This window comes from Podarcis erhardii, assembly GCF_964252035.2.
Source record: "Podarcis erhardii genome assembly, chromosome: 3".
In the NCBI taxonomy this organism is placed as follows: domain Eukaryota; kingdom Metazoa; phylum Chordata; class Lepidosauria; order Squamata; family Lacertidae; genus Podarcis; species Podarcis erhardii.
This window is the reverse complement of record NC_138507.1, coordinates 5,013,047-5,030,021: the sequence shown is the minus strand read 5'-3', so window position 1 is coordinate 5,030,021 and position 16,975 is coordinate 5,013,047. Positions and strand designations below refer to the sequence as shown.

General features: G+C 46.7%; 2 protein-coding genes across 2 annotated transcripts in view; one reads left to right on the top strand and one right to left on the bottom strand.

Annotated features, from left to right (window-relative positions):
* The window catches only part of MCM3 (minichromosome maintenance complex component 3), a 368,003-nt gene that overhangs the window by 301,430 nt on the left and 49,598 nt on the right, over positions 1 to 16,975 (top strand). The gene's annotated exons all lie outside the window — the stretch shown is intronic.
* EFHC1 (EF-hand domain containing 1) lies at positions 926 to 16,021 on the bottom strand. The gene is made up of 11 exons (XM_081855563.1): positions 15,890 to 16,021; positions 13,636 to 13,857; positions 11,078 to 11,365; positions 9,775 to 9,924; positions 8,790 to 8,982; positions 7,793 to 8,013; positions 6,340 to 6,480; positions 4,487 to 4,700; positions 3,692 to 3,839; positions 2,255 to 2,468; positions 926 to 1,090 (listed from the first exon to the last, which is right to left on the bottom strand). The coding sequence occupies exons 1-11, from the start codon at positions 15,950 to 15,952 to the stop codon at positions 1,019 to 1,021; spliced, it is 1,926 nt and encodes a 641-aa protein (XP_081711689.1). The 5' UTR covers positions 15,953 to 16,021; the 3' UTR covers positions 926 to 1,018.

Sequence of the window (16,975 nt, the reverse complement as noted above, 5' to 3'; positions counted from 1 at the left end):
ACACTACCCCAGTCTACAAAGGACGTTCATCTGTGGAGCTTTGAAACCTGGCTGGGTCTTGTAGATAAACCACCTCATAAGGCTAGGCTGACAATAAAATGGGGATAAGGATAAGCCATTTATGCCATCTTGTGCTCCTTGGAGAAAGGGGAGGACATTAAATTGGTACTGCCCTTCACCACAAAGGTCCTAGGAGCACTCGGATGCAGACTTTTTTTCTTTAAAAAAAATGCTTAGGGCTACTCTCATTTTCCTAATCATATTGAAATGCTGCCCCTCAATGAGGCCAAACTTAGGTTCACAAAATGTTTAGGGGTCTGCGTCCCCCTAGAAAAAAAGCAGTGCTCAGATGTATTGTGGTTCATAGCAGGGCCAGAACCACCATGTGACCCCAGACAGCTGCGGGGGGGGGGGAGGTGCTGATCCACCCTCTGCACACCCCAGTAGGCGACCAGTGGAGGAAGAGACTGCAAGGTGGTAGATAACCTGTTTTTCCTCTAGCAGCCCTGACCAGACCACGGCTACAAATTACTTCATGTTTGAATAGTCTCCCCTTTGCACCCCCTTGCCAATCAAACAGCAAATGTGGGTCAGTACAGGGGGATGTTGCTGAACATCAAACATGGAATAACTTCTGGAGTAGAAAATCTAATTAGTTGTGCTAAGTGACATAGTAAAGTAAAAGGGTTTATGACTTTCCGCATCTAGGTACAAAGGCCTCTCCCTACCCCCCCCCCCAATATCTATCTATCTATCTATCTATCTATCTATCTATCTATCTATCATCTATCTATCTATCTAGTGTGATTATAATTTTGGGAGCTCTTTCTCAGAAGGTTTAAGGTATTCAACTGGAATGAGCGTGCAGTGATGTTCGTTTCTGCCAAGTTTGCAGGATGGAAGGGAAAAGAGACCAGAACAAATACACAAGAATTAGCTCAGTTTAATCCATGTTGATCTATATGCAAAAGTGCCTCTTGCTGCTCCTGCTGCTACTACTGCTTATACCTTTTGGTGTTCATCCCTCGAAAACTCTGAGAAAGTTGGGGTATCTGATCTGGTTTTCACCATGGGAACAAAGGGCGATCAGCTGGAAGAGAAAAGGAAGGAAAGTCAAGTAGCTGAAAAATCTGGTAATATTACTATTTCACCAGTGGGGCCAGTTTGTAATGTATCTGATATTCAACAACAAATGTGGTTCCACAGTGGTGAGAAACAGTTTGTCGCCAACAGGAACCCTGAAAAGAGGGGTCAGGCTAGTAGTGCAATTGCTTTGTATCCCCCCCCCCCAAATCACCACAAGTGAGGTCTGAAAAAACAGCACCTCCAAACACCACTTAAATCCAAAGAGCTCACAACAATGTGGATACTGTAAAAAAGTGAGTGAGCCACAGAGGTCAATTCAAGAGAAAAGGGCTGGTGTGGAAGGAACCTATATCCAAAAAATCCCAAGGATCGCTACTTTTAATTTCCTAGGAGAAATTAGGCAAATGGCATCTGAGAAAACATGCAATACACCTCACCGAGTGAGGGACGCCCTCTTCTAAATTTATGCCAATTCTAATTACTGCAACTTGAATTGTCAACAGACCTAAGGCTAAGGACACTTCCAGCATGGCAGCAAAGAGGAAGCTTTGTTCACTCATTATCTACTATTTATTTTAAAAATAAAAGTACAGTGGTACCCCGGGTTAAGAACTTCATTCGTTCTGGAGGTCCGTTCTTAACCTGAAACCGTTCTTAACCTGAAGCACCACTTTAGCTAATGGGGCCTTCCGTTGCTGCCGCGCGATTTCTGTTCTCATCCTGAAGCGAAGTTCTTAACCCGAGGTACTATTTCTGGGTTAGCGGAGTCTGTAACCTGAAGCGCCTGTAACCCGAGGTACCACTGTAACCCAAAGGTCATGAATACTTTACTGTCACTGTTGATTTTGACTTGTTCCCAGACTCTTCACTGTTCACCAACAGTGAAAAGGAAACTGGCACTGTACCAGAAGTACATTACAAATTCTATTCAAGAAAGCAGTGCTGCTATTTGCTCTTGTTTTATGATTCCATCGCGGCCCCTGCTGCTGACCACGTTGCCTGCCCTTGTTCTAATGTTGGCATACGATAGGACGAAAACGGACTCGGAAGTGAGTGCCACCGAATTCATGAGGATACGTGTGCACCAGACAAGTGGTCAGGTTAGTGCAAATCGCTGCCGTGGCTTTCTTGGCAAAATTCAGATGCTGTGACTATTCCTACTCCTCACCTTCTGGAAAAGGGGGTCATCGACAGGCACTTTGAAGTGGTCACAGAGGGCACAGAACTCTTCTCTGCTGAGGAGCCCTGAGCCATCTTTGTCTTGCTGGAGGAAGGCTGCCTGCATGTTGCTGTCTGGCAAGTAGTTATGTCTCCTCATGTGCTCCTGTATCTGCTCAGTCAGGGCATCCAGCTCCTGCTTGTCAGGCTCATCTGAAGCTAACCTACAAGGGGGGTGGGGGGGGAGAACGTCTTTCACGAGTCGGCAAGTACGCCTCCTGCGTTGTGCACGAGCCTGTCTGGCTTGGCTACCATGATCTCGAAAGGCTTACGTACAGATCATTAGGGCCGTCACCTTAAAGATGAACAGACTGGTTGTTACTTATTCACCAGCCTGTTAGCGAAACTGATTTAAAATTAGATAAATTTGTATAGTGGCGAAACCTCAACAAAGACATTCAAATTACTATTTAATAAATAAAATCTGCCAGAAAGTCCCCTCTTAAAAGCCTTTTTTGTTGTTCTAACAGAAACGCAGCACCTTACTCCTAACTCACAGCCCCGCTGATTAATCTACTAAATTTTTAGTGAATCCACCTACAAGAGAAAATGATTAAGATTTGTGAATCGTAACCACCGCTGTGGCAAAATTTAACATAATTCCGAGTAAGGTAGGAATCTCGGGTTCTATTTTGCAGCTAGACAAAGCTTTCTGTTTTTCCACAACTTCCGATAGGCGTCACAATTTGAGACTGCAGGTGGAGAATTGCTCCCCAGCAACAAATAGCACATAGCTGCTAACATTTCCCTTTTTTAAAGGGAAATTCCCTTATTCCGAATAGGATTCCTCGCAAGAAAAGGGAAAAGTTGACAGCTATGCAAATAGCACCCTGCATGTAAAAAAGGAAAACCTCTCACCATTAGGGTAGAAAGGTTTAGCATGCACCCTTTAAGAGTCTTCAAAATAAGACACACACACCCTGGAAATGTTTGAATGGACATGATTAGCATTGATGGAAAACTAACGTAAGCGTATGAAGTGGAATGGACTCCCTCAGGGGTTGGACTGTTCTGTGATTCATTTTAAATGCCCTAGTGAATCAGGCAAAATGCCCACCTAGACCAGCACCCCATTTCCCACAGCAGCCAGTTGGACCATGAATGAAAAAGCTCTCTCCAACTCTTACTCCCCAACAGCTAGTAAAGGAAGAGTAGCCTGGGCTCCCTGAGGATTTTCATGGTACTTCCATAGTGTCTGAGGGACTGCTACAATGATTCCCTCCCCGTGGTGATAATGTAAGACGTGGACCTTAGTCTGCACAATGCATATAATGGCCCTAGGATGGGCATGGATAGCGTCACACTAAGAAACATGGAATGAAGCTTCCCAAGAAGAGTCTAATGATGCCTGGAGAAACGTTTGCATGGGTTTTCTTTAAACGCCCACCTCTTTACTGCCTCGGCTGCTGCCTGGCGAGGTGCGAAGTGATCCCTCATGGACTGCACAACTGCTGGTGGGAAACTCTCCAAATTGCCTTCCATATACTTCAGGACAAATGAATCAGCATCTACGATGATGAACCTGTGGCTGAACACTGGAATGAAAGAAAAGGAAACCAGTCTTCACCATTAAGCACTAGCTGCACAGACGATTGAGCGCTTTCTTTGAAGAATAAGTGTCCAGTCCAAGGTGCCAAAGTTTTCATCTGATCCTGCAGCTTGGCAGTCTCCTTCGCTCTGCAAAGCGGCCAGAGCAAAACTCAGAACAGAACCTTCCATGCCTACAATCACCAGAGGGCAGGAAATGCTGCCCGGTTCTACAGCTCTCTGGTGAGTCCTCTGCTGAGTTAAAACAAAGGAGGGACTGGCAGCATTTTCTGCTTCCGTCTCGATTCCTTATTGCTTTGTTTTCCCTACAATGTAGAGGGTAATGCAAAAGGGATCTGGAGGTCAGAGACCTTAAAGAACTCTGATTTCTCAGCAAATGCTTTAGCCAGCTTGTCAGTTCTGAGCTAGTTGAGTTTAAACATTGTGCCTCACGAATCCAAGGGAAATTGGACAAAACGTTTCTAAATGGTCTATTATGACTTCAAGCTTTATTATTCAACTGCATGCCAAGATATTGACCAGCACAATAGCAAAGGCAGACGACATTCTGGATAGCTAACAGAGAAAAAACCAGCAACATTGCTGTTTTCTACATAAGAGCATCCAATTTACTTACCTGCTGTCTTCTACTCACCTTCCACCATGGCTCCAATGGTGAAGTCAGCTGGCTCATAGTACACAGGGTTGTCTGTAGTGGACTCTGGCTTGCACACCCTGGTCTTGGCTAGGAATTTGCCTCCAATTCTTCCTGAATTGCGCATAGGTCGTTCATAGATGCTCATCATGTCGGTGGCCAGGCAATAGGAGAGCACAAAATGACGCTTACTGTCTTCAGGATTGGGTGATTCCTGCAGAGATTACATACAGAGATCACTGCACTGGGAGCAGCAACAGGAAGTGTGGTTGGGATGGCACCTCGCACCTGACCGCCCCCCAACTGTGCTGCCACCCCCACCCCATCCCGTCTGTCTCTCCATCCTGGTATATAGCACAGCACCACCCCCCTGTTTGCTTCTGTCAGACAGGAAACAACTGACCTGGCTAGAAATCTGATTCCAATAAGCTAAGAACTCAGAAAAGCTCTTAAGAAGGCTCTGAAGTTCCCAACCTTTTTTTGGCCATGCCCCACCTAGGTAAAGGGACCCCTGACCATCAGGTCCAGTCGTGACCGACTTTGGGGTTGTGGCACTCATCTTGCTTTATTGGCCGAGGGAGCCGACATACAGCTTCCGGGTCATGTGGCCATCATGACTAAGCCGCTTCTGGCGAACCAGAGCAGCACACAGAAACGCTGTTTACCTTCCTGCCAGAGCGGTCCCTATTGATCTACTTGCACTTTGACATGCTTTCAAACTGCTAGGTTGGCAGGAGCAGGGAATGAGCAACGGGAGCTCACCCCGTCACGGGGATTTGAACCGCCGACCTTCTGATCGGCAAGTCCTAGGCTCTGTGGTTTAACCCACAGCACCACCCGTGTCATGCCCCACCTAAGCACCTCTAAGATCCTGATGCCCCCCTCCCCATGACATATAATTCTTATTTTTCAAAAAGTGAACTCCTATTCACGTGGAGGAAGCCTAAAACAGGGTCATCATTTGTAAATTCAACCGCTGTCAACTCTGTTGTTTGTTAACGGTCTGTAGTTCTGATGCTGGACTTTGCTGAGAAGGTTGAGGATGCCAGGAGGAAAATGGGAGACATTACTAAGGCAATACAACAGGAATGTGTGCCACCTTCTATCACAGCCTCTGCTACTCTTTTCCTTCCTTCAATGCCTCCTCACTGTTATGCTGCAGATTAAAACTCCTCAGCACAGGGAATTTTGCTTTTTTGCCATTTAAAGCCAAGGCTTTAAATGCCATGTACATTGGTGAAGAAATAACATCACTAAACCGATACCCTGAGATGTTGAAAGCATCATGAAAAGGGTTAACATTAGGACTGCAAGCCTTAATGAGTAGATTGATCAATGGATGCTGCAATCCAAATGCTGTCTGCATCAAGACTGGGCAGCAGGGTGGATGTCCCTCCATTCAGCCCTGATTTTCAGCCAACATCGCTCTGCTGGCACGGACCTCCCTGTTCCACCTGCTGAAGGGATCCCTGTGTGCGGCAGAGCATTCTAGCCTGGGCAGAGGTTGAGCTGGCTTCTGATGTACTGGTTCCTGGGCCCAGGGCACTGCCCTCACTTGTTGGCATCAGGTCCAATCTGGGACAGATCACAGTGCCAGCTCCAGGCAGGCACAGTCACCTGCCTGTTCCCTTCTGCCCCAGCCAGCCAGCGAGCAGCAGCAGGCCAGGTGAAGCAGCGTCCTCAATGCCTCATTTAGGCTTCACCCCTGCCTAGATACTCCTGCTTTGGGAGTAATCTTCCATGCTACACAAAAATCCAACCATTTGGGGGTTTGAAAGTTTGCCCTTAGAGATGAGAACACCCAATCTCCAAAACCCATCCTTCCCTCCAGAAAGCATGTCAGGACATCTCACCATCCTAACTGCATAGCGCAACACTTTGCGGTCGTTCTCTAGCATCTTGAGAACGTTTTTCTTGGGTGCTTGAGGAATCAGACTGAAGCAGTTTTGGAGAGAGTCTTCAAGGAAACCAAAACCGTTGTATGGAGGGATTTCCTGCAGAGGAAAGAAGCCACAAATAAAGAATTATAATGCAACGCTCTGCAACTTTGTTCACAAGATCATAGAGTGGACTTCATTCACTTTGCACCTTCTGTTGTATCACCATTATCTTCCATTACAGCAGAGATGAAGGGGGGGGGGGGACAGTCCTCTGTCAATACCCTCTGAGGCGTCCCAGCTAACTTCACCCCCAAGTTTCTGCTGATGTCAGATCTCTGGTGTTATGTCAGTTGGCAGACCATCCTTTGTAGAACTGATCGCTCCCTGTCTGTCTTGGAGAGCTGATTTGAGCTTTATGGAGGGGAGCTAATGACAGCGGATGATCTCCCAACAGCTGTCAGTCAGTATCCCATTTTTGGAATGAGATACTTATTAGAGGTGGCTGCCCTCCAACTTAACATGAAAATGCAGTTTGTCCAATTGAATTGGGGAGGGGGGGGGAGTGAGGATGTCTCTCTGGCATGCAGCCTTAGCAGAGCCCTTGTGAGGCTGCATCTTGAACCTACATATGATTCAACATTGATGGGGGAAAGATGCATACAGTGGTGCCTCGCAAGATGAAAAGAATCCGTTCCACGAGTCTCTTCATCTTGCGGTTTTTTCGTCTTGCGAAGCAAGCCCATTAGCGGCTTAGCGCTATTAGCGGCTTAGCAGCTTAGCGGATCAGCTGATAAGCGGCTTGGCGGATCAGCTGATAAGCGGCTTAGCGGATCAGCTGATAAGCGGCTTAGCGGCTTAGCTGATAAGCGGCTTAGCGGCTCAGCTGATAAGCGGCTTAGCGGCTCAGCTGATAAGCGGCTTAGCGGATCAGCTGATAAGCGGCTTGGCGGATCAGCTGATAAGCGGCTTGGCGGCTCAGCTGATAAGCGGCTTAGCGGATCAGCTGATAAGCGGCTTAGTGGCTTAGAAAAAGGGGGGGAAAGGGAAAAAAAACCGCAGGAACTCGCAAGACATTTTCGTCTTGCGAAGCAAGCCCATAGGAAATTCGTTTTACGAAGCACCTCCAAAACAGAAAACTCTTTCGTCTAGCGAGTTTTCCGTCTTGCGAGGCATTCGTCTTGCGGGGCACCACTGTAATCATTTGACTGCAGAACTAATGCTAAGCTAACCACTAAAAAAAGGACCAGAATGCTCTAGGAATGGCTGCTGTGGCTTGCCAAGACTCTGTAAGCAGAGAGGTGTTTGCATATGGCCCCTTACTCAGTTGAGTTTCCTTGCAAGCAAGCAGGGCAGGGATTGGAGCCTTAGCCTTGAGTCAAACCCCGATCGCTCTTCCATCTTCCCCCTTCCTGCTCGCTGCCATTACCTGCTTGATTTCCTCCGGAGGTGGCTTCCTTACATCGACTGGATGGAAGTCAGTGATGCCAAACTTATCTTGATAAAACTGCCGCGTGAACTCATCACAATCATAGATGAAAAAAGAGCGCCCAAGGAGGGTAGTGGATTTGCCTACGGCAAAATCTTTAGCCGTGAACCATTCCAGGACCTCCTGATCAGAGATCTCCAGCACACAAGTTGGGAAGGGTCCTAGCGGAAGAAAGAGGGTTAGATGTGTCCTGCCTCCGATTACTCCTAAGGAAGGAGAGTATTCGGCTGTCGAAAGAAGTACAAACTATCTCCGGGGACAAACAGTTGCAGTGATGATAACACTGAAGCCTGTACTCAGCAATTTAAATGGGACAAGCAATTTTAAATTGATCAGAACCGATCATGCTTAGACTCTGGAAGTAATTTCCAAAGGATCTCAGAATGTATCATCAGGCAATATTTAGCAAACTAAAGAGCATCCTTCAGAAAGACAAGAGTACGTTTAGGACTTTAGACACCAATGCGATAAGAATGGGGTATTTAACTGGTATGGCAGATAATTTTGTTTTAACCCCATCGCATGCTAGAAGACCTGTTTAATTCTACCACATCTGTCTGAAAAAGGGCCCTCTCCCAGCCTCACACATACTCCTCATCCTGGCTACTGCCTGCCATAGATCAAGCTCCCACTTTCCCATATTAATGCCTCCAGGGCTTCTTTTCCAGCCGGAGTTAACCAGAGCTCAGCTCCAGCACCTCTCAGGTGGGTGCCATTGCCATTCTAAGAGAGCAAGGGAGAAGTTCATGGCGAGTTCCGGCACCTCCTTTTCTAGAAAAATAGCACTGAATGCGTTCCTGGTATACAAAATGTTAACGGGATTCACACTGCACCCAAATACTCTTGCTTGCACACATACCTTCTGCACACCTATTTTCCCAGTTAGGTATTCCTTTTACACATCAACCCTGAAAGGTAAAGCACAGGTGCCCCTTACCTTTCTTCTCTGCAAGCTTTTTGGGCAGGTGCTGGCGCCTTATCAGCACAGGGAAAGGGTCTCTGCCGTCATTCCGCTCATGCACCTCCCGGACCTCCACTGTGTCATCTGCCAAGTAGTAGTGGATGATGAAACGCCGGTTCTCACCAAACATGCTCTCGGTATCATCCCACATGGCATAGAAGCGAAGGACCTGTAAAGCACGGGAGGGGCCAGAACTCAGGGTTAGAGAGAACAGACTTTGCCCAGCCCCACTGAATCTCAGCCTCCCCTGAAAAGGGCCCTAAGAAAAAGATGCAATCAGAGGAGGCAGTCTTAGATGACGACGACGATGATGATGATGAAGAAGAATTTATTTGTACCCCAACTTTCCCCCTGAGGGGGTTCAAAAGCTTACAGATAAAAACCAAGTATTGCTAAAAGCACAGGGAAAACCACAAATAAAACACAATTAAACATTAATAGAATTAAAACTACATGCATATAAAAATCTGTTTAAAACATGCTGAATTGGATTTAGATGGTCTGACTTAGTACAAGGCAGCTGTGTAAATCATATGAGAATGCCAGTCATAAGCCCAAGTTCTAAATAAAGGAAGGGAGAGAGGGAGGAAAGGAGGAAGGAAGGAAGGAAGGAAGGAAGGAAGGAAGGAAGGAAGGAAGACAGACGCAAGCAAGCAGAGTCTCTGTTTCATACAGGCACATTATTATAATTATAATTATTATTCAGACTGCCTTTTTAGTGTTTAATCTTTTCCTGTTTTAATTGTTTTGTTTACTTGCATGTTTTATTGATTGCTATTTTCTTGATTTTATCATAGGGAGCTAGTTTGCTGCTTTGAATTTATGGTGTATTATTATTATTATTATTATTATTATTATTACTAGTAGTAGTAGTAGTAATCATCATCATCATCATCATCATCATCATTATATAGAAAGGTGTGTTAGAAAGAATCTGAAATAGAACAAACCAGAGACTCACCTTCTTGTCAAAGGCCAAAAACTGCTTGAGTTGGTCAAAATCTGAGGGTGTGACATATGTGCGCAGAGGCATCTTACGGAGCTCTGTGTAAGGGTCAAAAATCATTCTCTCCGGAGGGTTCAGTTCTATTCCCTGGCTCTCCAGAAAAGTCTAGGAAAAGACAGTCATGCCATTAATACCGGGCTAAAGACAGCAAGGAACTGCAGAACAGCAAAGGGGTTTCGATTTAGAAAATCTCCATCCAAGGGGCAGTTTAATCCAAGACAAGGAACTCATGCGTCACTTAATATCAGCAGCTAGAAACATCATGACTAGACACTGGAAAGACCTATCAGGAGTGAACACAGACAGACCACTGGTATCAAAATGTATGGGAAGGTTGACCAACAAACTTAAACTAGCACAGGGACAAACAAAGGAGGATGTGGTTCCTGTTCATCACACAGCACAACACAACACAACACAACAACAGCATACAAATCACAGATAGGTAGCCGTGTTGGTCTGCCATGGTCAAAACAAAATAAAAAAATTCCTTCCAGTAGCACCTTAAAGACCAACTGAGTTAGTTCTAGGTATGAGCTTTCGTGTGCATGCATCTGAAGAAGTGTGCATGCACACGAAAGCTCATACCTAGAACTAACTCAGTTGGTCTTTAAGGTGCTACTGGAAGGAATTTTTTTATTTTGTTTTGAGCATACAAATCAATGTGGCTTAACTGATCCAACAACCTGTCTCCCCAAACACATACAAACAAACCACATTGAAATCAGCAGAACACAACCTACCAAGCTCAGGAACCCCAATCTATCAGAATATCGACAAAAATTAATATATATATATATATAAACAAGGACCTACCCACGGGATGCTGACCCAACCCCCTACCACAGCCATGGCCAAACTTGGCCTTCCAGCTGTTTTGGGACTACAACTCCCATCATCCCTAGCTAACAGGACCAGTGGTCAGGGATGATGGGAATTGTAGTCCCAAAACAGCTGGAGGGCCAAGTTTGGCCTTGCCTGCCCTACCACTGACACTAGGCAACAGAACGAAAGAACAATACAACCCCCCACCTCTCGCCCCCCTCATTTCCCCCCAACTGCAAGATGTCTATGACAAAAGTGTCTCCCTAAATGTAAATGAACTGTGAAAAAGAATCTATGAATTGAAAGGGGAGAGAAAAGATGTACATTTCCCTGTCTATCTGTTTTGTAACAAGTCTATTGCAATACTGCAATTGACTCATTTCCTACTTTCCCCCCAGTCAGTTCTGGAAGCGAGCGGCCCGGGTGCCAGTACCTGGGTGAAGGCATCACAATCAACGATCCGGAAGGTCTTGCCATAGATAGTGATGTTGATTCCTCTGTTCAGGTCTTTCCAATGATAATGGTCCCCCCGATCGTTCTTGGGCAGACGTTGGCGTTTGATGAACTTGCCCTGGGGAATCCCAGAGTTTTCCACAATGGGCTCCATGACAGACATGCTGTCGTCTTCCAGGTAATAATAAATGCCCACTTGGCGGATGCGGAAGTGCTCTTCTGTAGATATGGGGACATCTTCCTGAAAGTAACCGTCAAACTTCAGCACCTGCGGGGAAAAGAGCCCCGTGAGACACAAGGCATTTATTTCATGGGAAAATCGCAGGAGACAACCTTGCAGAAGAATGTGTCGTTTTAGGAGGTGAAACTTAATTTTTGCAAATTTGTTTAGTGAAGGTTCTTAAAAGTATGTTTTTGAGTCTGCTATTATTTTTGTGCTTGGACAACATTTAGCTTGGTAAGTCTACGTTTGATGGAGAAGCACATAAACTGCTTTGGGAAAACCAAAGAATTTAAATTTTACCTTCTCAGAATATCAGGTAATGCTAAATAAATAAATAAATAAATAAATAATATATAATATAACTGCAAATACTTGGCAATTTTTTTAAAGAAAAATAATATTGAAACTTTTCAACAGACAATACAATAAAAAAACTAATCTAGATAAAAAGAAAACAATCAAAAAAGAAAAGGAAAAGGGGGAAGGCAAAACTCTCTATCAGAGGTGGATATTAACCCTTGTCTCACACAAAAGGAGGCAGAACATCCAAGCTCTTATACATGATATAACTGCAAGTATTTGGCACTTACTTCTATGCAGTTTTGCACACATTTTATTTAAACTAAATTATTTTACAAAACATATTAATGTAACCAAAATATCTTTTGGATTCCCAAGTCATGGTGCAACTATTTTAGCAACCGTGGTTTTCTGGAATTTGAAAGCTGAAAAATTCAGCACGCCCTTCTCTTGTAGGGAGCGGATCCCATGAGAGCGGGAGCACATGGGGACATGCTAAACCCAGGAGATATAAAAGGATATGGTGTCTCAGGAAACAGGAGGAAAGCTCCATCCAACATGAAACCAATGGCAGCTACTAGCTGTTCAATGGTCTCCATTCCCTTTAGTCCCATGAAAATAGGTCAGGTGGGCCTAAGATGTGACCCTGAGGTAAAAATGTCTTTCGACCAAGAGGAATTTGGAGAGAAAAAAACAGGAACTTTCTTTCCTCAGCACAGGTGATCATGGGGAATGAGCTTGTTTGGTGTGCAATTAAAGGGTATACTGAATTAATTATATTGTTTATATTTATATGAGCTGCCTTAAGGTTTAAAGAGAAAGGTTGTCTATATGTATAGAAACGTTTTAATAAATTAACTGCTAGATACCAACAATAAACAGCTAATCAGTCCTTAACTGCTGCCAAAAAGGCATGCCTGTACTTTCATATTATTACCCGATTTGTTTTAGAAATGCTGCCAGTGGTTTGTTCAGACAACACCTAATACAGTGGTACCTCGGGTTAAGTACTTAATTCGTTCTGGAGGTCCGTTCTTAACCTGAAACTGTTCTTAACCTGAAGCACCACTTTAGCTAATGGGGCCTCCTGCTGCTGCCGTGACGCAGTTGCACGATTTCTGTTCTCATCCTGAAGCAAAGTTCTTAACCCGATGTAATATTTCTGGCTTAGCGGAGTCTGTAATCTGAAGCGTATGTAGCCTGAAGCGTATGTAACCCAAGGTACCACTGAACTATGGACTATCCCAATTTGCATTCTACCTGGATATTGATCAAAAATTAGTACCTCAGAAAACAGGTACTGATTTTCTCATAAAAGCATATAATTTTATCATCTGCATGGTGTGAAGAAAACCACGTTTTCTCCCCAGCTGTTTTTTTGCTCTGTGGAGGTTAATTCCAGACTTAAGCTGACTACACACCATAAAGATTTCTCCAAATAAGCCTGGGAACTGTGGTTTACCCCGCGCAGAGCTGAAATTCCCAGCAGCCATAAAAAAATACAATTTCTGGGATACTTTTGGGGGGCAACACATGCTTTAAATGCATGGAGTCCTCATGAGAGAGAAAAAACAGTTGGGAAGAGGCGATTGGGAAAGGAAACATGGGCAGAAAGAACTTGCCCTTAGTAAACTTTAAATTGTCCTCCTCCGCTGGACTGGGATTCAGCTGTGACTCAGTTCTGACACAAAACTCTGACACCTGCACACCTAGATTAGTCCACACAGCACAGTTCTGAAAACAGAAACATGAATATGCTCATCGGTTCTCTTGCCATCATTAATCTCTTCCAACTATTTGGACTGGCAGCCTTCTAGCTTCTAGGATAACTCTTAGGACACTGAAACAGCATGGTTTCTAAGCAAAGAATTTCTTTTTCTAGCCAGGCTTTGGTTGTCTTTTGCCAAAGACATATTTGAAAATAATGTTTTCTAAAATCAATCATTCCCTGAGCTTCCCAATAGACACTTTTCCAGGACTGGGCATTTCTGAAATGAGATGTTTTGGAACAGTACCTTTTTGTCAAAAGCCACATGGGCTGGGATGAAGTCTGAAGGTGGGGCTTGCTTGGCTTGGCCGTAGGTCAAAGTGGGTCTCTTGTTGGCCAATTCATCCAGTTCAGCTGGGGACAACTGGTTGACATGCAGCCGTTGGCCACCGATCCCTGCGGTTGGAAGCCGCTTAAACGCAAAGCCATTCTTGTAACCCAAAGTCTGAGAGCGGTGAAAGGCAGTTTTCTAAGGGAAGAAAGAAAACCAAGAGTCAGATGCAGGACAGATCACTGTATTTGCTGAGCAAAGGTGCATAATGTACAGTGGCTGGGGGCGGGAACAGTGGCGTAGCGTGGGTTGTCAGCACCCGGGGCAAGGCAAGTAATTTGCACCCCCTAACCCGTGGATTTGCGCCCCCTAACCCTAACCCCCAGATGTTGCGCCCAGTGCGGCCGGCCCCCCCTGCACCCCCCACGCTACGCCACTGGGCGGGAACACCCTGCGTAGTGGGATAGGGTCAGAGCACACGCCGTGATCCTTAGCATGAAATTGTGGGAGTTGCATGAGTTCTCAGCTGTGAAATGTTGGCAGCCAGGCAGCCGGGAGACAGGGGGGAAAGATTTTGCACCTCAAAAATGCCAGGCAGACCTGCTGGATGCCTTTAGAAGTGGCTTATTTATAAGAGATGCCTCTGAACGCTCTAGTAAAGGTTGATCGGGATCCATTCCAGGGATATGGAGTTGTCCCTAAGGCAAGCCACTCTCCCAAACACAAACACAATCCTCTCCCTCTTAAACTTTAAATCGCTTCAACCTCCTTCTTCCACAATCTGAATGGCACCCCCTGTCCCAATATGTGGCTTCCTCTACTACTTATATATTTTTTATTTATTCAATTTGTTAGTCACTTTATCTTGCCTAAGGCAACCCAGAGCGGATTGCAAACAAACAACCTTCGCACCCAGATACATTCATGACCAGTGGAAGAGAGGGAAATACAATACAAACACGCTTTTGGGTTTTCTGGTCAGGGATCCATGGGGGAGGGTGGATGTTTCTGAAGAGGCCTGGATATCTGGCTTTGCATAGAGGAGACGGTGGAATATGCAGAGGGTTAGATGCCCTGTTCCAGGGATGGTGGAGAACTTTGTTCAAATCCCCGCAATGGGGTGAGCTCCTGTTCCTCGGTCCCTGCTCCTGCCAACCTAGCAGTTTGAAAGCACATCAAGTGGAAGTAGATAAATAGGTACCGCTCCGGCGGGAAGGTAAACAGCATTTCTGTGCGCCACTCTGGTTCGCCAGAAGCGGCTTAGTCATGCTGGCCACATGATCTGGAAGCTGTACGCCAGCTCCCTTGGCCAATAAAGCGAGATGAGCGCCGCAACCCCAGAGTCGGCCATGACTGGACCTAACGGTCAGGGGCAGTGGCGTAGCGTGGGGGGGCAGGGGGGGCAGCCGCACTGGGCGCAACATTGGGGGGGGGGCGCGCTCCACGGGTTAGGGGGCGCAAATTACTTGCCCTGCCCCGGGTGCTGACAACCCACGCTACGCCACTGGTCAGGGGTCCCTTTACCTTTAGGTCCATAAATTACCATATAGCATATACAGTCATACCTTGGGTTGAAGTAGCTTCGGGATGAATATTTTCGGGTTGCGCTCCGCGGCGACCCAAAAGTAACGGAGCGCGTTATTTGCGGGTTTCGCCGCTCGCGGATGCGCTCAAAATGATGTCACGTGCATGCACAGAAGCGGTGAAACGGAACCGCACATGCGCAGACGCGTCTTACGTTTACTTCAGGATGCGAACGGGGCTCCGGAATGGATCCTGTTCGTATCCAGAGGTACCACTGTATTCAACACAGAAAACAGCGACAATTGGTTGCTGACAAAGGACAGCTGGACACATAAAGAACCCCATTACCTCCAGTAGCTTAGGGCCCCATCAGTGGCGTAGCGTGGGGGGTGCAGGGGGGGGGCGGCCGCACCGGGCGCAACATCTGGGGGTTAGGGAAATCCACGGGTTAGGGGGCGCAAATCCACGGGTTAGGGGGTGCAAATTACTTGCCTTGCCCCGGGTGCTGACAACCCACGCTACGCCACTGGGCCCCGTCCAACCTCCATCCGGCCCCGGGGCCAGGCATTCAGCCCCCCAGCCCCCCCCGCTCCCCGCAAAGACCCTCCTCCCGCGGGGCGAGCGGGGCGCAGGCAGGGGCGCTGTCTCCGCCGCGCGTCCCGGGGAAGGAGCGCGGCTCCGGGGCCGGCGGGGCGCCTGTGCTCACCGTGGGGTCCCGGAAGGACGAGCCCGGCAGGAGGGGCAGCCCTTGCACCGGCTGCGAGCTCATGGCGCCGAGCCTCGGCGGCCAGGCGACTCCCTTCCCCGTTCGCAGCCGGGCAACGCGCGCGTTTCCTCGGCGACCGGCGACGCGCCGAGATGGAGCGCCTCTCCTTGCGCGCGCTTTGCGCAGCCCCCCCCCCTCCTTCGCCTGCTTCCCGCTCCCTCCCAGCAAAAAAGTCGTGCGCTTCTTGCGGGGGGGGGGGCACAGAAGAGACCTCGACCCCTAGGAGTTGGCACCAATGCTTACAGTGTAATTTTAGCATCGTGCCAGGTGCTTCTATACGGGAAAAAAAATACTTAGGGCCGGATAGCACAATACTGGATTAAGTGCATTTCTTTAAAAAAATGACTCTGAACTTTTTGTAGATGAAGTTTGAAAGTGGCATGGCATTGTTAGTGAAACGCCCCCACCCCTCCCTAATTTGCAAGGAAAAGAGACAAGACACTTGTCAATTTTGACAATTTTGACAATTTTGACAATTTTTGACAATTTTGTGACAATTTTGACACTTGTCAAAAGCCAATGCAATTCTGGGCTGCATCAATAGGAGTATTGCATCTAGATCAAGGGAAGTAATAGTGCCACTGTATTCTGCTCTGGTCAGACCTCACCTGGAGTACTGTGTCCAGTTCTGGGCACCACAGTTCAAGGAGGACACTGACAAACTGGAACGTGTCCAGAGGAGGGCAACCAAAATGGTCCAAGGCCTGGAAACGATGCCTTACGAGGAACAGCTAAGGGAGCTGGGCATGTTTAGCCTGGAGAAGAGGAGGTTAAGGGGTGATATGATAGCCATGTTCAAATATATAAAAGGATGTCACATAGAGGAGGGAGAAAGGTTGTTTTCTGCTGCTCCAGAGAAGCGGACACGGAGCAATGGTTCCAAACTACAAGAAAAAAGATTCCACCTAAACATTAGGAAGAACTTCCTGACAGTAAGAGCTGTTCAACAGTGGAATTTGCTGCCAAGGAGTGTGGTGGAGTCTCCTTCTTTGGAGGTCTTTAAGCAGAGGCTTGACAACCATATGT

Coding starts and splice junctions, on each gene's coding strand:
- EFHC1 (XM_081855563.1), bottom strand. CDS start 15,952: ATGAGCTCGCAGCCGGTGCAAGGGCTGCCCCTCCTGCCGGGCTCGTCC. Junction 13,858..15,889: donor CGTCCTTCCGGGACCCCACG/GTGAGCACAGGC, acceptor TTCTTCCCTTAG/AAAACTGCCTTTCACCGCTC. Junction 11,366..13,635: donor ATGTGGCTTTTGACAAAAAG/GTACTGTTCCAA, acceptor TTTTCCCCGCAG/GTGCTGAAGTTTGACGGTTA.